Consider the following 20,534-nt stretch of genomic DNA (forward strand, 5'->3'; position numbering starts at 1 on the left):
TATTTCCTGTTCCCACGGGGAAGGAGAGTCTTCATCACAATGCTTGCATGTGGTGAGAAGTTATTTTGCTCATTAGCAGCCCGACCTGCCAGGCCACCATTATCTTATTAAATTTTTTCCCTCTCCCTTGTCACCTTTGTCTCCACAGACGGAGTTGGGCCAGAAGCTGACATTATGCAGTAAGCTGTGTTTCGCTATTGGTGGCGCGCCCAAGGAGGTGGCTGCCAGCGCCACCGCCTTCTTCCTGCAAATCTACCTGCTCGATGTCGCTCAGGTAATTTGTTTGAGAACAAAGAGCATGAGAAAGTATGTGTGTTAAATGAGTTTGTGTGCGCCTGCTTGTAACTCCAGTCTGTCCCTGCTCTGTGTTGCAGATCAACGCCTTCCAGGCCTCCATGGTGCTGTTCATTGGTAAAGCCTGGGGTGCAGTGACTGACCCTATTGTCGGCTTCTTCATTACAAAGAGCAGATGGACCAAGATAGGCAGACTCATGCCCTGGTGAGCTCCGGGTCTCACTGAAGGATACTCCTTGATGTTATTTCTCTTACCCGTCCTTTACTTCTGTCAGTGTTGATTTCCTTCTCCTTTTACTGGTTATTCCTGCATTTCTACAGTTAGATTTTACATAGGCACAAAAATAGGGTTAGGCAGAACTACAGTATTAGATTCACAGCATCCACATAAATATTGATGATAAGACAGTTCTTTAGGAGCAGACTATCACTGATTTCAAGATATTGACCCAAAAGAAAATTACAAAACATTATTATTTGGCCACCCAGTGAAACAGTGCACAGAATTGTACTGTTTAATGCGATGTGTAAGGTCAGAAAGGGATGAGATTTAAAGGTGCGGTGTGTAGGATTCAGGAGGATATACTGGCAAAAATGGAATATGATATTATCAGCATGACTTTAGTTGTTCTTTTATCTCAGACATGTTAGGATGTTACATACCTTGACATGTTTCGGCGGAAACTTCCGCCTTCCTCAGAAGTGTCACTTGGTGGTGGTTGTGATGCATCTTTATCAGCTGATCTGTCAAACAGCCGATATCAGGGTGGCATGACCGTCCTGTCAAAAACTGACAGGATGGTCATGCCACCTGCTACACTCCAGGACATGTCTGAGATAAAAGAACAACATTATCAGAAACTAAAGACATAATGAACACCACTGAACTATAGTCAGTATGTTTTCTTTAGTGTGTAATCACCTGAAAATAAGAAGCGTAATGTTTTTGTTACCTTAGAATGAGTCATTTATATTTACATATGGAGTAGGTCCTCATCCACTGAGTCCACCATGTTGCACCACCATGTCTCTACAGTAGCCCAGAGCCCACAAACCAAACTGGTTCCAGATAGGGCCATTCACATTTTTGTGTCAGCTACCTTAGTTAGCAGCCCCTCCAAGATAAGCGCCAGTGAAAAAACACTGATTTGTTAATGTGAAACTGCTGTATTCAGTGTTTTTACCGGTTCAAATCATCAGGTCTACTAGGAAAAGATCTCTCCCAGTAAAAACCTCCTGAACGTCTGGATCCAAAGTTACCAGAGAAAAAAGCTGAGCACACATTAGCAGGCGCTGAGCTAGTGGCTGTTTGTGACTTGCAGAGCAGCGTTGTAGAAACACTGGTTTGTAACATGACACTGCTTAATTCAGTGTTTTCAACGGTTTAAATCACACAGACAGTTAAATACTTACTATTGATCTCTGGGGGGGAAAATGGAACACGTTACAGCGGCTCCTATATTGTAGGCATAGAGAAATTATAAGAAATAGTAAAAGAAAATAAGGACGTAAAACAAAATTGTGCCTTGTGCTACAATATATAACACTATGTACATATATATATAATAGAGAAATAAAACATATAAGAAATATAAACAAATATGTGCATCATACCACAAAATGTGTTACATATGAATGCAAGAATAGAATAAGTAAGAATTAAATAAGAAACAGTATTCTATAGTTGATTTATTGCAGTGTATTGCACAGTTACTGGACAATATCTAGTCTCACACTCTGATACCGGCATGTTGCTCAGCTCTACTCCCAAGCTGTCAAAGGACCTAATGAAAATGGAATCCATGTGATATATATATTTATTCATCTTAGTTGATAATCTTGGGTGAAATGACCCTCTTCGCCTCAGTTAACACAGAGCGAAGTGCCGTTGTTGACATACAGCTAAGCTTGCGTAAAGGTCTGCAATTTGTCGACAGATTATGAAACTTGTTTGGGTCTGCTCCCGCTCTCTCAGACATAAATACGGCCGCTGCGTAATGCTAATGTTTGTGCACAATCTAAACAAAAACAAACCAACTGCTCCAGTTTTGAAATCGTTCTCAGGCCCGAGCGTCTCACCTGAGGATTGGACTGAATAAATAGCCTTTGTGCTTTAATTACACTGTTCCCGACGCTCCCTCTGATGAGCTTTGCATTCTGTATGCTTCAAGGGCGTGGGCTGCTTTTTGCCTTTCGAGACCAGACAACAAAAGACAAGGAAATTCTTCGGTGTTCTGTCATTAATCATGTTGCCACTGTGCTGCCAGTTGACATTTTATTGCATTTATGTAACACCTCATTTCACATTTGGGCATCATCCAGCTGTCTTTGTCTGCAAGATGTGTCTCAGTATTTCACAGCCTCTGAGTGCAATTTTGCTTTGTGGCTCTATGATGGTGGATTATACAAAGCTATTAGCACCATAAATCTCCATTTGCTAAGATGATGTGTGTGTGTGCAGTGTATGTTTTTTAACATACTAGCGTGACACTTACTGTAATTACACATCCACTCTCTGCTGCATTATAAACCATAGATTATACACACAGGCTGACAGAGCTGGAGGGGGACCAAGTCCACTGTGGCCAGCCAGCCGCGCTCAATAGCAGACAGATGCTGATGGCTGTTAAATCAGCTTTAATTACCCCCGGGAAGCCGTAGGTGTGTGTGTGCCCATGTGAATACTGTGTGTGGTATATAGGGATATTTTAAATGTGTGTTCATCAGTATTTGTGATGAGATTGCACGACACTCCCTCAGTTTTGGAAATTCCCCTCTGCCCATCCAATAGGAAGTGCTTCTCCCCCCTCTGGCTGTCACATCCACAGCCAGACATGATGTGATTTCTATCTTTGAGTTCTTTAGGATGGAGTCATTTGGCTTCCCCCTCGGTGATGCTGTGTTTATTTTTTTGTGACTGTAGTAATGTAAAATCCTACTGCCGAGTAGAGCCTTCAGACAACATCTCTTTTCTTATAGAAGATTGTCTCCTCTCCTTAGAGAAAGACAATCTTCTATAATCTGCTATATGATATAATATTTCCCACTGAAATGCAGTGGAGTAGAAAGTAACACAAAATGGAAATACTCAAGTATCAGAACGGTAGTTGAGTATATGTACTTTCCATCCCTGGGGCGTCTGAACACTACTGAACTCAGTATCAGTAAAGAAAGCACACTCTTCCCCCCCCCCACCACACCTCTTCTAAATCTCCTCCGTTCCACTCCACGCTGTCTAATTAACATGCTGCGGGTGTCCTGAGCAAGTCAGAGAGAAGAGAAACGCGTGTGCCAGCTTCCCGTCAACCTGCCCATGCTTAATTAAGACTGTGCAAATTATTGGGACAGGTGCGAGTGCCTGACGTGTGAGAAAATATGTGTTTGGTGCTTGTGGCTTTGTTGCCTCTCTCCAAACACAGTCATCTTGCAGGAACATTCTAACTGTCCCATTCATCGACCCCCGGGGCCCTTTCATCGCTCCCATGACCAAGCGGTCAATACTGCAGCACCAGCGTTGTCAGCCGCCTTTGTTTGAGCAAACAATCAGGAGGAGAGCGAGGTGGGAGGGCTGGACGATGCTAGAAATGACCATTCCCTGACTCTCTCTACCTCTTTCTCTCTTTATACCTCCTGGTGCAGGGCAGGTCAGAGGTCAGAGCCGCTGCAGGTATTTGCCACAGTCACCAAAATGCCATGGTTTTTTTTTCTACCTGTAGATGTGCTGCTGTTACAGTTGTTCCAGTCTCTCCACACCACATGACAAACAATCTCCTAACAGCAAAAAAAACATAAGAGGGCGGATGATTTATTGGCGCTTGCAGACAAGTCATACTCTTGATCATCCATAATCCGCCTGTTTCGCCTCATTTCAAAACACGCAGCTGTTCACTTTAACCATAATGACACATAGCAGTTGTTTACCTATGAATTATACATGGCCCACATTCTGTATCAGTCCAAGTTCTGAGAAAAGCACATCGCAGCAGAATTGCTTCATGCTGCGTTTGCTGCATATTCATGTCTATGTGTGTGTGTGTGTGTGTGTGTGTGTGTGTGTGTGTGTGTGTGTGTTGATCTCTAAATGCTATGTGGGTTTGAAATATTGTGGTATTTCCCTGCATGCTTGCCCGTCCCTCCCCGGACAGATTCCTATCATACTTACAGCAACATAATCATTTAGCAGTCAGCTTAAGCCTCACTGTAATCTGCCAGAAATATGGCCTGATTTTAAAAGTGCGCTGCTATGAAAATTACATAACACAGCCACTGTCATCTCGACTCTGACAGCTCAAAATGGTGACGGTGGCTGCACGGAGAAGCTTAGAACTGTAATTGCTTGAAACAAATTATGAAATTTGATTAAAATGGAGGGCATGTTGGTGCAGCGGTTAGCACTGTCGCGTCACAGCAAACTAGGGTGCTCCAGCTTCCTCCCACAGTCCAAAGACATGCAGGTTAATTGGTGACTCTAAATTGTTTGTCTCTGTGTGTCAGCCCTGTGATAGTCTGGCGACCTGTATGGGGTGTACCTCACCTCTCGCCCCATGACAGCTGGGATAGGCTTCAGCCTTCCCACGACCCTGAACCAGGATAAGCGGTTACAGGAAATGAATGAATGAATATTTATGCATCAAATTGACTTCAGTGTTCTCACCTGTCATATGTCTGTGTTCTTCTAGGATGGTGGGTTGCACTCCGTTTCTGGTGGTCTCCTACTTCTACCTCTGGTTTGTTCCTCCTTTCATCAGCGGCAGGTTCATCTGGTACCTCGGCTTCTACTGCCTCTACCAAACCCTCATCACCGTAAGTATGAATGCCAGTGTTGTAGTACTAGAGATTGGTCTTGACTCGGTCACAGACAAAGAGGCAGGCACCCAGGAACAGTGCTGGACTTTGAAGCCAATTCGACATGGTGACCAAACTGTATTGGTCTGTCACATGATGCTTTTGGGCCAAATAATCCTTTTTCCCATTGACTTTGGGAAAGAGGTGTCTGTAAATCAGTAGAGGCATGTTTGACCATCAGAACCCCTGTGAAATGACCTATTTCACCATCAGGATTTGATCCATTCAGTCCGATAACATTCTGAGAGTCCAGAGGATTCACACGATTAAATCATTTTATCCTCACATAAGTTATAAGAGGGCCGAACCAGAAGTCTGACAATTGACTTGCTGTATGGGCCCAATGATACGGAAGATCTTGGCCCAGTTGGCAATGGACATTGGTATGACGTGAGAAAGACATTGGACTCTTACACTGGACAGACGTTAATTTTAGTTAAAATGAAAATGAGGTTGATAATATTTTAAACGTCTAACAATGTTCAAATTCATTTTGTGTGAAGGTTAACATGGTGACGTTTTGCTGATGTTGGGTCTTGTTCCTCACACCTCACGACAAAATGTCATTGTTCAACGCCCAGATGACGTTGGCATGAGATGTTTGAAAGATGTTGGATTTTGATTTCAGGACATCACAACTTAAAACCAAGAAAAAATCAACGTCATCTGTCGTCAGTATTCTTTGTCAAATTGACGTTGGCATTGGACGTTGTCCTGACATTGAATTTTGGTCACCTGACGTCACAACCTAAATTCAACCAAATGTCAAGGTCTGGTGACGTATCCAGTTTTATTTATAGATCCATGCAGAAGACTACCTTTATTTCAAAACCGGTCAAGACCACAGCCGCACTTGATTGCCTGTGCAAAAAAGAAGTATTGAATTTAGATGGTTAAGTCGATTTGAGCTCCTTAGTTTTTGTTTGTATTTGTTTGCTTGAAGAAAACAAAGGAAAATTCCCACACATAAAATTCACCTCTGCACTTAAACATATATATACAGTAGGTCTATGTCAATAAAAGAGGTGATTGAAGAGTGTGGGTGTGTTTATGGGAGTGTGGATCTTTCAGATCAATGTGAGGACTGCCTATGGTTTGCATGTTCCACATTTTATTATGTGTCATGCAGTGTGGGACTCACCCTGGACTGGTCTTGGTCAAAGTCTTGGCGTTGCCTCAGTCTTGATACACTCTGCTCTTGGTCTCCGTTTAGGTGGTCCTGACTGCAGCACTGACGAATGCTCTTTCATAAGTACATTTGATGTTTAAGAAATCTGAACGCATGCTTCAGATCACCCACTTCACACGCAGCGCGAGAGACACGTCAAACAGGAGATGAAAGCTCTGACTGATGCAGCTCACAGTCTGCAGATGACACATTACATAACATATAGATAAAATGCTGCAAACACTGCGAATAACAAAGTGGAGACGATTACAGTCGTCTCATGCCAGACTCCAACAGCCCCTGGTAGGATTTACACTTTGATTTGCGAGACGTGCAGCAGATTAGAGCCCAGAGCTCTTAGACACCTCACCTCAAAGGGGAAGTGTAGTTATTTAGGTTGCCTTTTGTTATTATGGTCCAGACCATTCATCTCTCTCCCTCTCTGCTCTGGGGTAACCCATATAACATGTGCTACAGAGCGCGTAGACCGCTGCAGCCACACTGCGGCCAGCTGTAATGGCATGTCATTCTAACTACCTGATAAGTATACGGTCACTCCTGCCAGGAACCTCTCGCTGGGTAAATGCTGGTTACCACTTTTAGCCCTTCCTTCATTGTCTCTGGTTGTGTGTTTGTGTGAAGCGAGCTGGAAAAGGCCAGCTGTTATCATTCAGAGGGTCACAGCCTGTAAACAGAGGTTAGGATGTAATACATCATCTGTTTATGTAATGAACCTCCAATGGGCTTCTGTCAGATTTATTAGTTCTCACTTCCATCTGCAGCGGTCGGTTGAGCAGCTTCAATTCTATAAATGTTTGCATCCAGTAAAGGCCCCGTAAATGACATGCTGTATAGAACCAGCGGCGGGGGAAAAAAAAAAATCCTTTCACGGCCGCGTTTATTTTCGTCGTGGCTTCCGCAGTGCTGACTGAGCCCTTGTGTAAATTACAAAGTGAAGCAGGACTCGGTTTGCTCGCCTATTCTCTGGCTGGGAGAGGTGGTGAGGAAGGAGAAAACAGAGAGCTGAGGTTGGCCGACATGGAAACTGCAGAGATTGCTTTTGATATATTTACAGTCGGCGTGCATCTTGCATTTTCACAGGAACTCGTTGATAAAAGACATCTAAAGATATCTTGGGTGTTCCCGTTTGATTGTGAGTCAAATGTTTTAAGAGTGGGAAGCAGTGCTAGCAGCTCTGTGAGGCTGAGCTAAATGAATAGCCGCGTGCTAACATGCTCGGTGCTAATGTTTATCAGTATAATATTTATCATATTCACCATTTTAGACTCATGGGAATGTCATTAGTTTTGCAGATTTAAGCATACATTATTGGACAAATCGAAAGTTTTTGACTTTGACTAGATAAGGTGCAGGAATGAGTCCTAAAACATGGAAAAAAGTTGGCGTTTTTGCACTTTGATTCCCTCTTCTCAAAGTCAATGGGTTTTTGGTTAAAAGCCTGAAATAACGTCTGTGGTTCACACAAGCTTCTACAGCATAAAATACGTCAGTAAATACCTCACTTGTGAATTGTGAAGCTTTTATGTGTCTTAAAAAAGACAAATGGCTAAATGAGACTCCAGAGCGTCATCACGCCGAACACAGCTTTACAGCCTCATTGCGGCCGCACGTTGATGTCATGCAATTGTGGTGTCGTTTGTTTGTAGCCTATCGTTAGCTTTTTACCTCTGGCGATTGCAATTACACTGTAAAAATCATAAAAATGTTGTTCATTTGTGGAGATTATCTTGTTGAAAAAACATGTAAGTATCATCAACGTTTGTTTGCTACAGATCTTATTTCCTGCAGTAATCTTAAGTCCGTATTGACTTTTTGTCGAGGGAACCAAAGCAGCGCTAACTTCTCAAACTGTTTCACTTGGTGCTCCCTGTAGAGGCCTGAAGAACTTCTGTTGTGTTGACTTTTTGGGTTTGTGTACTATTGACTTAGCGTAATGCCTGTATTTGCAGCATGTGTGCATTTGTTTTGGCTTTTACGGCACGTTTTTTCGTTTGCAGCACATTCCATTTTTGGATTGGTATCAGAAGTTAGCATCAACCCGTTTCCCTCATCAAAAAGGCCCATGGGATTTTTCCATTGAGTTTTAAATTATCGCAGAAAATCAGATCTGTGGCAAACAAACATTTATGATACTTACATGTTTAGCTCAGCAAGATAATCTTCATGAATGAACACGACTTTTATGATTATTGGAGCCTAAATGCAATCACCAGAAGTAGAAAGCTAATGTTAGGCTATTAACAAACTACACTACAATTGCGTATCTTAACGTCGCCCCCACAGCACGGCTATGAAGTCATGTTCGGCATAATGACGTTCTGTAGTCTCATTTAGCCACTTGATAGCAACTGCCTTTTTAAGACACAAAAGCTTCAAAATTCGCGAGTGGGGTATTTACAGACGTATTTTATGTCGTAGAACAAAACGTGAAAGTCCGCAGAAATATTCAGAGCTGTTGTAGCTGGTTTGCCCTTGTCGGCCATCGCTGGTCCCTTCAGGATGAATTTTAATCACTTTGATTGTTCCTTTATTTGTTATCTAGCACCATTGTCAGGTCAAAATCCCAGTTAATCCAATGCTTTGATTGAAATTGGTGACATTACTCTAAGTGTAAGATGGTGAACGTGGTAAAAATGATATCTATTAACATCATTTCTGTAGCTGCAGCAGACGGTGTAGTGCATTGTCCCTTGTCAGCCACCGTAGATGTGGATATCTCCACCACATTTTATGGCAATGCATCCAAAAGTTGATGAGATGTTCATTCAAAACAGTAAATGTTGACCTCATGACCTCATGGTGGCACTACAGAAGAAATCAGGGGATCACGAGGTCATTTGGATTTATCATGAGGGAATCATGCAGTCATCAATGCAGTCCATTTAATAGTTGCTGAGATATTTTGGTCTGGACTAAAGTGTTGGACCGACCGACAAGAGCTAATAAATAAAGAATAATAGAACTCCAAATTCATTATCTTTCTCTAACCCTGTGAGACTTGTGACTGACTGCTGCTGTGCCAGACCTGTATTTATTCTTTACCCAAGCCATGACTGTGTGTTTCTGCCCCACTGCAGTGCTTCCACGTGCCTTATTCTGCTCTCACCATGTTCCTGAGCACGGACCAGAAGGAAAGAGACTCAGCCACTGCTTACCGTAAGCTCTTTGAGTATGCAGAAAGCACTTGTTAATGCATGCAATGCTGAATTAATCTTTGCCTTCTCAGTTTAAAGATTAAGACTGTGTGAATAGCTTTGAAGTGCTGGAACTGATGGCTGGATCTTTTTCTCGTGTGACAGGAATGACAATGGAGGTGCTGGGGACTCTCGTGGGTGCTGCCATCCAGGGCCAGATTGTGGCCAGCGCTCACACTCTGAAGCACTGCCCGCCTCACAACATGTCCGCCGGTTACCTTGGCAACAGCAGCGGGGCAGAGATCGTCAAGAGCCTGGTGCGCTCCCAGGACTACCTGTCACACTCTGTAAGTGTCGCAGCCGGTGCCAAACCAGGAGCCCAGGTGTGCTCAAAAGTAGGCCGCAGAGTTGGTTTGAAAATAACTCGGACTGTCATCAGTGTTCTCACTTAACTTGGAGCTGCGGTGTGTGCTCAGGGCGGTTTGCTAAATATCCGGGGGTCGAAAAAAGCAGCGCTGAATGAAAAGGGGGATTGTTGGAAATTGGGTCCATATTTACAGACTGTCTACAGGTTCTGACATCCAAAATGGCCTCGTGTTTTAACCCATGAAAGCCCAGGGGATTGAAAGGAGATGCCACTGTTTGATATCTGAACCCGACATCCTGAGCCTGCTCCCCTCTCGTGACCACAAAGGGGGTTCCTCCCTCACATCAGGCTCCAAACTGTGGCCCCCACTCTGAGGGGTCTCCACAGTCTGTAAGTCATTAGGCCTATTTATATCTCACCCACAACATTTGGAACGAGGCACTCCAGATTCAATATGTTGGAGATATTAGTCTTGTACTTCAAGGTGGAGGGCATGTTCACATCCACATTTCAGTTTGCAGAGCTGTGAATAAACTGCTGTGAATCCATCACAGGACTTTTCTGCAAATATGAAACAAGTCCAAACTGTCCTGCATTGGATTTTGGTCGCACCACAGCTATTTGGGCTTCAAATGGTTCTTTTCCAATGGATTTTGGGTGAACCCTATCAGGGCGACCCGCTCACCACGCCAAACCCTCTGCAGCCACCCGCTAAATTCCTCTGTGGTCGCTGGTGAGGGTGGCACACCGTCTGGGCAAACTGGGTCTGCCCTCGGAAACAGGGAGTGTTTGATGTGCATAAATAATAATGAACCGCTGGGCTGAGCCACACGGAAAAATAGCAAACAAACAGAGGTTGTTTAAGGCAGAGCAGTTCCTGTCGGGGTACGGCGCTGAACGGATAAGGCTGTATTTTGGGATACAGATGTACTTGAGGTTTCCTCCTGTTTATGCTTGTGTTTGCACAGGGAAATGTGCAGTTTAGGCTGATGTGGAAAAGAACACAGAAAGGTAAAGGCGATAAATCAGGCACTGATGAGTGATATATATATATATATATATATATATATATATATATATATATATATGAAATAAACCTATCCATTAATTGAGTAAAAAGTACATCTACACCTTCCGTGACAGCTTGTTGAAATGAAGCACTTAAATCTTTTAGGCATTTGAGGACATTATGAATTAAAGATTGAGGAGCGGCTCAGAATAGACTGGATTGTGCTGCCTGTGTAAGAAGAGACGGACTGATGTTGCTACATGTGTGTGTTCTCCCTGTCTCTGCAGAAGGAGGTGTACATGATCGCTGCTGGTGTTATAGGAGGCGTGTTCCTCATCTGCACCGTGGTGATGTTCCTGGGAGTCAAAGAGAGAGATGGTGAGACTTTTTTTGGGTCTGCTGAAACAATCGATGGACAAAAAAATAATTCAGTAATTACTTTATGATTTAAAGCGACTGCATTACAAACTGGAGGTATTGATTTCGAGCATTCTCTTTTCAAAATCTGTCCCTTGAGACTTAACTGAGGTGGTTTGAGTGCCCCGTGTAACGCTGAATCCACAAGGAAAACTTTGTTTTTCTCACATGCCTCCACAGTGAACAAAGAATCCTAAAACAGAGAAAATTCTTGATGAATTGAAGTCATAGGGGTCTGCAAACTCTCACACAACTCGTGCAGTATCATCGAAGTCTCATTTATGCAGTCGTACGCTCAGTACTTCCCAACAAACAGCTGTTTCTGACGGGGAACTGAGCTGAAAGTGAAACTTATCTTTTCTCTCTTCAAAGCCAGACATTGACAAAAGCTGTAATTTTACCTTGCTGAACTTTGCTGTGTGACTTTGGTGAATCCAAACCATTCCTTTAAAACACCAAAGTCACACAATGACACAACAAACTGACAGCGGTAGACCAGCAGCTCCTGTGTGCAACGAGATAAAACTACTTTTCTTGTCAATGGAGTCTGGCTTTGGGCAGTAATGAGCAAACAACTGGATAAATGAGACTTGGATCATTTTACTTTTAGTATAGTTTTGCTGTTGTTAAACGCAGACCCCTTATTTTCTGTTTTTGTTTACTGTCATCATTGGGAATCATTTCCCAAGCAAAGTGCTCGACATTAGCTGCTGTCAGCTTGTTTCTCTTGTTAAGAAACAAGCCTTCTTAAGATGTCACTGAAATTAGAGGTAGACTCCATTAGCCCTCCTCAGCCCCCCCAGGCTACACTGAACCTTTGATTTTAAATTGACTCAATTACTTACTTGTTTTTACTCTTCTTCCTCTCATTCTGCTTCTTCTCATTTTTCTTTGTGTAGTATCATTGATTTTGTAGTTATTGTACTTTAAAATTAACATTATTATTATTACCATTTCATTGCCCATTCTTTTCCTTTCATTGATATTATCATTACATTATTTTATAATTATCATTATTATGATTATGTTTATAATTATTTTCAATATCATTATTTTTGCTTATTATTACTATTTTTTTGTACTTTAAAACGAACATTATTAATAATACCTGTTATTTACTTATTTGTGAATTTTTGTTTTATTATAATCACTATTATTATTAATTAATTATCTTATTTTTATTGTTATTAATATTGTAATTATTATCTTTATTATTATTTTCATTATTATTATTATTGCTATTAATTATTAACATTTATTTTGTAGTTATTGATCTCTATTAGCAACATGGTTATTATTACCATTTATTTACCTATTTATGGATTTATTTTTTATTATTTATTCTATTTTATTTCTGTTATTATTATTAATATTTTGATCATTATTTTATTTTTATTAATATTTTTGTTGTCATTAAATTTACTTATAAACATTATTATTACAATTTATTTGACTATTTATTTATTTACCTATTTATTTATTTATTTCTCTCCTCCTCATGCAGATACCTGCACATTCCTCTGGTCACAGTTATTCATACATAAATATAAGACACACTTTCTGTACAAATACATGCACACAGACACTTGAAATATCTGTCATTACACCTTTGTCTGTCTAATTTACAACCTGTCTGTTCTCTGTCACACTGACAAAATTAAAAAAAAAGTAATAATGAAAAGTGTTAATTATACGGCTCTAATGAGCTACTCCACATTTGGAATAGAATTTTGAATTTAAAGTAGCAGAGTTAAGGATGAGATTAGTGTCTTCAGGGCATCCCTCTGGGTTATTGGTCTAAGATTCACACTTTGTAACTGCAACGTTAGCTGTTCTAGTTTCCCTCCATCGTCTGTACTTTCCCTTCACAGTGAGAATCACTGAACTAGTTTGGAATCTGCCAGTGTTTGCTCTCATTCTCTGATCTTTATTATAAATGACACACAGCATCCTCTGCAATGCAGGGGCAGCAAACACATCTCCTTTCTCTTCACTGCATGTTATCCGATATGCTGCACGTTCATATTCTTATTCCACGTGTAACTGTTTCAGATCCGTACGCCCCACGGACCGAGAAGCAGATCCCCTTCCATCAGGGCTTCATCCTAGTGATGAGACACGGGCCGTACCTCACTCTCACTGCTGCGTTCCTTTTCATCACTGTCGCCATTCAGGTAAAAGCAGATTTATTTATAAAGCACTCCTCAGACACGTAACTCCACGTTACAGTAAATGGAGGCAGTGTGGGATCCTGACAATGCGGAAGACTTGCTGCTGACGCTCGATGTTGATTTGATCAATGTAGAAGAGCACTTACTGAAAGCGAACGCTTTAAAACATGTTTTAAGTCTCCTGAGAGTCGTAGCAGCGTGGCACATCCTTGCAGTTTGTCTGTCACATGTAGGCCGATGCTTCAGTTTTGACACTCGGGGGTTTGGGCTGCTTAAATTATTGCAGACTACTCCAACTTTTTACATGGGATCTATTTCTGTATATATTCGCCCTCTCATCTCAGTGGAGGTGTCAGTTGTCATGTGTATGAGCCCAGGGTGGGAATAAATCACTGCAAAACGCCGTCAGCAGCTTCTCCAGTCACTTGGTTTGGCACTCAGTGCAGCAAGCTGAGCACCCAGCGACAGCGCTGAGTAGACAAGACGAGGCAAGACGAGTATCTGAACATTTGATCTCTGATTTCTGCAGCTGGTACAGAGCAACTTTGTCCTCTTCTGCACTTACGCCGCCGACCTGAGGGATCACTTCCAGAATATAGTGCTGACCATCTTGGTGAGTACGGCGTTTATCACCCTTTCACCTCATGAAGATACAACATGACTCCTTGATTTAAAAAATGTTGGTACTATTTTTCCCAGTTCTCCTCTCATATGCATCACACATGATTCTCTTGCACGTCTTTACCCAGGTTTCTGCAGTGATAAGCATCCCGCTGTGGCAATGGTTTCTGCAGAGGTTTGGGAAGAAGACGGCAGCTTTCTGCGGCATCACAGTGAGTATTCTGTTTTTATTTTGGTTCGCCAGAGTAGCTTTTAACGCTGACTACACCGCTTTGATGTTTGTGCCATCTTGTGGACAAAATGGGAACGTGGAATCCTCATCTAAAAGACTCTGTTCCCCTCTTTCTAGTGGATCATGCCCTTCACCCTGATGCTGGTCTTCATCCCTAATGTTGTGGTGGCATACGTCGTGGCTGTGTCCTCTGGACTCAGTGTGGCTGCGTCGCTCCTGCTGCCATGGTAAGAGACTCTAGAGCACATCAAGTCATACTGCACTCAAATTTCCATACTTTAATAGGCACACATAGGCATTCAATCACATTTCTTGAAGTACAGACATTATTATGATAGTCCAGGATTGGTTGTCATACTTTATAGAATTCATGGACTGATGCTTGAACAATGTATCTGAGCATTTCCAACTTCAGGTGAGCCATGACATCATTGACCTAGCAGCCAAACAGAGGGGACAGGTTAGACTTCCAGTTGCAGAATGAGACGTCTTGCTAGCAATGATGAAAGATCTCTTTGGGCCACACCAAATATTGCCAACTGCAGCTCTGGGTCTTTTAGTACACATGTACAAAAATGTCTAAAAAATCTCGTCCCAAAATTGTCCCATCCTTTGGCATGCCCAAAATGAGTGGAAGAGAGTTGCTGCATCCCAGTTACTGACATGTTGCATCAAATTTGTCTGTGAAGTATTTTGAACTATATAATGTCATGTCTGACACACACAGAGGCTGAGTGGATCCGAACCACATGTCTAGTTCCACATATGATAGCTCTCTTGTTGTTTGCCATGAAGGTAGTCCATTTTAGGGCTGGGCGATATGGAGAAAATCAAATATATATTTTTGACTATAGACGTCAATTTTAATATTGCGACTACGGTTGACTACTGGTGCTCTCACAAAATATTTACACAATGAGATTTTTGATAAATAATATTCAGTAATGAGGATGTAATGACTAAGTGTTAAAAGGCAAATAACAGATGAGTTAGAACAGTCTGGTAAGTTTAGAAAATGACATCACTTTACTGTAAAGCAGCCTTTAAAACCAGGAAAAGACATTCAGTCATTCATTTTCCATAACTGCTTATCTTGTTAGGGGGGGCTGGAGCCTATCCCAGCTGACACTGGGCGAGAGGCAGGGTTCACCCTGGACAGGTCACCAGACTATCACAGGGCTGACACATAGAGACAGACAACAATTCACACTCACATTCACACCTACGGACAATTTAGAGTCACCAGTTAACCTGCATGTCTTTGGACTGTGGGAGGAAGCTGGAGCACCTGGAGGAAACCCACACTGACACGGGGAGAACATGCAAACTCCACAAAGAAGGGCCCAGGAAACAATATTACATTATCCAATATATAAGAAGATATCTAGTCTCATGTCAATAGTATAAATATACTATGGATAAACTGCCCAGCCCTAATCCATTTCAGGGAAAGGTCTCCCACCTTATTCCTCTGGGATGTATCACTTTTCCATTATACATAGGATCAACACTTATTTAGATTCCACGCCAAATAATTTATAAAAATCGTCTAAATATTTGAGCTAAAAAATCCATTATGAGATCACATGAACCAAGACTTTCTTTTTCTTCAAGCAGGAAATTCAAAATCCGCTAAGCCTCCTCCTGTAGGTCTGTCTATACAGTGGTTGTGCTGCTCTGATTTGATGCAGTGTCATTAGTTAACCCATAATAGCACACCAGCCTGCTGTTAGTGGTGACTCGGTGCCTACAGGGCCCTATTTGTTCACTGAGGTCACATCAAGGTCATGACAGTGACGTAACTTTTATGAATTAGAGGCAGCGTCCTCTATAAATCCTCTATACCATCACAGAGCTAACACAGCACCAGAGGTAAAGCAGTCGTTTCTATGGCACACTCCGCTCCTCACTCATCTCCTGTCCCCTCCCTCAAACCCCAAATTACAGGCGCCTCCCACGGGGGCATGTTTATTTTGGAAGGGGCCGATTGTTTATTCTGTCTGTGGGCCGAGGCCGGTGGTGCCGCCCCCGCTGCTCATCATCTAATCGTGTTATTAGCTCTGTAATTTTAGCCCACCGGTTTATCAGAGCGCTATAAGTAGACCTCACATCATCAGCTGCTAACATCTTGTGTAAGATGATTAAAGTTAGAGCGTGGGGGAGGTCTTAGACACACATCAGCCTCAGATTTTACCATGTCTCAGAGCGATGTTGAGTATAATATGAAGGGCATGTGCTCGTAAAATAAATACTGGTGTGAATTTGACTTTGCATGTGTGTGTGTGTGTGTGTGTGTGTGTGTGTGATGCAGGTCCATGCTGCCAGATGTGGTGGACGACTTCAGACTGGCCAACCCGTACTCTAAAGGCCATGAAGCCATCTTCTACTCGTTCTACGTGTTTTTCACCAAGTTTGCTGCCGGCATCTCCCTGGGAGTGTCCACCCTCTGTCTGGAGTGAGTCTGCATTACTATCACACTAATTTACACACTCTATAATAGTCTGGACGTGCACTTAGCGTGTCATGATGCCCTACAGAAATGCATTAACCCCAGACCTGATGTATGGAGTTTGAGTGTTTGCAGTATTGCAGCATCAGGCTGGATGTCGATTTTCTGTAACCTGTGTTTAAATTGGATCTCTGCATGTTTGTGTGTGTGTATGTAGATTTGCAGGGTATGACACCGGCGCCTGCAAGCAGCCTGCTCCGGTGGTGTACACCCTGAAGCTGCTGATTGGTGCTGCCCCAGTGGCCTTCATTGTTACAGGGTTAATGATCCTACTGCTCTATCCGATCAGCGAAGACGTGCGGCTCAGGAACAGACTCTGCCTGGATGAGCTACGGTGAGCACAAATCATTAATGTACACTTGAGAACCCCCCCCCCCCCACAAGGAACAGGGAATAGGGAGACTTCTGCCTCTAAATGATCATTTGTATATGAATAACTGTGTTACCTCGAAATAGATAAATGTTTTTTTCTCGTTTCTCAAATGCCTTCACAATGAATGAGGAATCCAAAAAAACAAACAAACAAAAAACACGTGATTGGGTTTAGGAAAAAAGACCAGGGTTTGGCTTCTTACGGGACACAAACACCACTCTCTTGGGTGAAAGTCGGTGTTTGTTGGACCCATCCACCACTCCTTTCGTCCTTGTCCTGCCACGTTTCCCCCTGACGCACCTTTTTTCGTTCTGACACCGCAAGACACTGCCCAAGACTGGATTTTGACAACTTCGGACTGAGACTGGACTCATCCAAACATCCTTTCACAAACTCTCAAACAACTCGTGCAGTATAATTACGTCTAATTTATCCAGTCATATGCTCACTGCTTCCTAAACAGGAGCTGCAGGTCTACGGCTGCCTCGGTTGGTACTTTGTTTGTGTGACTTTGGTGTTTTAAAGGGTTTGTTCAGGTTCAGCAAAGTCACACAATAACACAAGCATTAACCAGTCTTTTTTCAGTGTGACTCCAGCAAGTCCAACAACTTAATGGAAGTGCTTTCCTAAACTGCTGGAGTACCTCTTTAATCCGTGACATCTATACATGGCTGGTTAGCTCCTCCATGTCCAATTTTTACAACAAAAAAGAGCTAACGATTAGATTATTCCAGTCCAGTGTCGTCTTTTTGAGTCCTGTATGGAGTCCATTTTTCCTATTTTCCTCCTAGCTGTGCTCCATGTAGTCTCAGTATGTGCATCGATTGGTCCTTGGCCATTGGTCCTTTGTTGGTGGTGTTTCTTAGCTTGCTATAGCTTTCTTACTTGCTACCAGCAACATTTTGATCCGATATTTATCACTAGCATTAACATTTTCTTCAGAGAATTTACACAAATAAAGCACCAAACAGCTGTTAGGAACCTCAGATCCTAGTATGTGCTTAGGCTCTTTACATACATTTCCTAAAATAGAGTTACTTTCTGACATTTCCAAAAAACATGAGAGTGGTCTCCATCAACAGATCCACACTCTCGCCAACATTTCTGGCAACTATGGAGATTCTTACTTTACAGTTTCGGTGAAATAAAGAAACAAATCAGATTCTTCTATGCTAGAAATAGAGATTAGTTGTCATCAAATAAAAACATAAAAACACTACGAGGATTTCCACATAAAGGATGTTATGTTGTAAGAAATGCTGCTGTTACTTCTCTTCATTAAATATCTGAACCATGAAACAAACTGTTTAAAGCCAGCGTGTTCAGCTGTGCCATTATACTAATGATGCTATAAACATTTAATACACTATTGATCAGTGGTGGAAGGAGTGTTCAGATCATTTACTGAAGTAAAAAGCAGCAATACTACAGTATAAAAATACTCCATTACAGTAGTATTGTTGGACTAATTTAGAAGTCTTGTTTTTAAAATGATACTTTCAGTTTAAGTACAGAGGTATTAAGAGCAAAATGTACCTAAACTATCAAAAGTAAAAATACTCATTATGCAGACTGATCCTTGTCAGTTATATTATTACGTTATAGGATCACTGTTATTGAATATTTACATGTAAGAGGTATTTATATGTTATATTTGGTCAAGTCAGAGCTACTTAACTGCTTCAATCATTGTTGGGTAGTTTAATCTAAAATAAAGAACATTTTATATAAAGTTATTATGTGTGTGTACTTAATTACTTTACACTGCAGCTGTTGACTGGCTTGATTTCTTTTAAAAAATATGGGAGCAGCGAAAGAAGAAATGACCCAAATAATTAGCAAAAAATTAGTAAAAAGAAAAAATAAAATTTGGAAAAAATAAATAAATAAATTTTAATTTTTTTTTAAAAAACTGTTCAAGACAAACAAATAATGAAATGACCTGGAAAGAGAGCTTAAAAATTAAAATAATTCTGAAAGATAATTGTAAAATGTAATAATAATAATAATTATGAATATAATTTTTCTCTAGCTTTTTTCTTTTTCCTAGTTTTTGTTTTTGAATAATTATCCAAATCTATTTTTTTTTTTTTTTTTTGCAATTTGTGGGACATTTCTTGTCAAGTTGCTCATTGTCTTCTTTCCCATGTTTTTTTTTCTTGGAATATTTTTTTTTTTTTTTCAAATAAAATCCAAACCAAATGAGGACCTAACTCATAAGGAGTAGTAATCAAAAATAAATTGATAATACAAATAAATAAATAAGCAAACAAACAAACAAACAAATAAATAAATAAATAAGCTAAGTTAAAAATAAAATAAATAAATACAACATAAAGTAAGAGGCAATATAAATAATCAATCTGTCATGTTTCTGAAATAAATCACACCAATTTCAAAGGTTTAAAGACTTGCAAAAGGCGTCTGAAATCAGCACAAGAAAAGTGATGTCTCTCCAGGTTTCAAAGGGTTAACGTGATACATTCATGTGTCCCACAGGAAACAAAGCATCAGCTCCAGAACAGCAGAAGATCTGAACAACGTGTGACCTGCATCTTGAATGAAGTGAACCCACAAAGCCACGTATTCCAGCGATTGGCGCTGGAAAGTTGTTGATTAGTGTATATTACACTGATAAATAGTTCAATTGTTTTAATGTAAACATTTTTGTTTCATTTTCACATGTACTGTACAGTTATCTTGGATATATATAAATATATAATAAGATTACCTAATTTATATAAATGAATGTATATCATTATTTGCTGTGTTTAGCTCTACAACATTGTTATTTATTTATGATATATTATTACTGAGGGCTGATGATATGAAATGAATAAATGTTGTAGAGGTTGGTTGGCGGACCGAATAAATGTGTGTGTGTTCTTTGATGAAGTGAAATAATCCCGACCTCACACCACACGACTTGTCAAGCGATTTTACTGCTGCAGACAAATTTCTAGTGTTTCAGTTTTACCTCAGTTGATCTCGCTGGTTTGATGTCAGGTAGTGACGGAACATTAAAAAAGAAGGCTGCGAGCTGTCTTAAGGCAGTCACTTTCTTGTTTGGATGTTCTGACAAAATCAAATGTTTAATATTAAACAAGTTTTTAGTTTTGGCCCCAAACAAAAGCTGATGTTCAATGACATGCACAACCAATAGCTGCGCTCTCTCCAGCATCAAACAGGTGCAAGAACATGTTCTCTCTCACTGTGGATAAGGAGGTGGTGGAGTTGTGGAGAGAACAAGAATCTGTGTTTGAGTGTATCTGATCCCCCAATCAGCTCTTACACACGTTAGCCACTTTATTAGGTACACCTTGCTAGTACCTTGTTGGACGCCCTTTTTAATTCTTGGTGTCACAGATTCAAC

The 20,534-nt window shown here is 41.1% G+C and overlaps 1 protein-coding gene across 1 annotated transcript in view; it reads left to right on the plus strand.

Annotated features, from left to right (window-relative positions):
• Positions 1–20,034, plus strand: part of mfsd2b (MFSD2 lysolipid transporter B, sphingolipid) — a 28,894-nt gene extending 8,860 nt beyond the window's left edge. The window contains exons 3-15 of the mRNA XM_033648132.2: positions 149–274; positions 375–499; positions 4,974–5,097; positions 9,406–9,484; positions 9,628–9,809; positions 11,126–11,216; positions 13,308–13,429; positions 13,956–14,039; positions 14,176–14,259; positions 14,397–14,506; positions 16,591–16,734; positions 16,946–17,122; positions 19,661–20,034. Of these exons, the coding sequence (XP_033504023.1) occupies positions 149–274; positions 375–499; positions 4,974–5,097; positions 9,406–9,484; positions 9,628–9,809; positions 11,126–11,216; positions 13,308–13,429; positions 13,956–14,039; positions 14,176–14,259; positions 14,397–14,506; positions 16,591–16,734; positions 16,946–17,122; positions 19,661–19,709 (1,497 nt within the window). The 3' untranslated portion in view covers positions 19,710–20,034. The remainder of the gene's footprint in view (positions 1–148; positions 275–374; positions 500–4,973; positions 5,098–9,405; positions 9,485–9,627; positions 9,810–11,125; positions 11,217–13,307; positions 13,430–13,955; positions 14,040–14,175; positions 14,260–14,396; positions 14,507–16,590; positions 16,735–16,945; positions 17,123–19,660) is intronic.
• The last annotated feature ends 500 nt before the right edge of the window (positions 20,035–20,534 follow it).

Source organism: Epinephelus lanceolatus, chromosome 13 (assembly GCF_041903045.1).
Source record: "Epinephelus lanceolatus isolate andai-2023 chromosome 13, ASM4190304v1, whole genome shotgun sequence".
Taxonomy (NCBI): Eukaryota; Metazoa; Chordata; class Actinopteri; order Perciformes; family Serranidae; genus Epinephelus; species Epinephelus lanceolatus.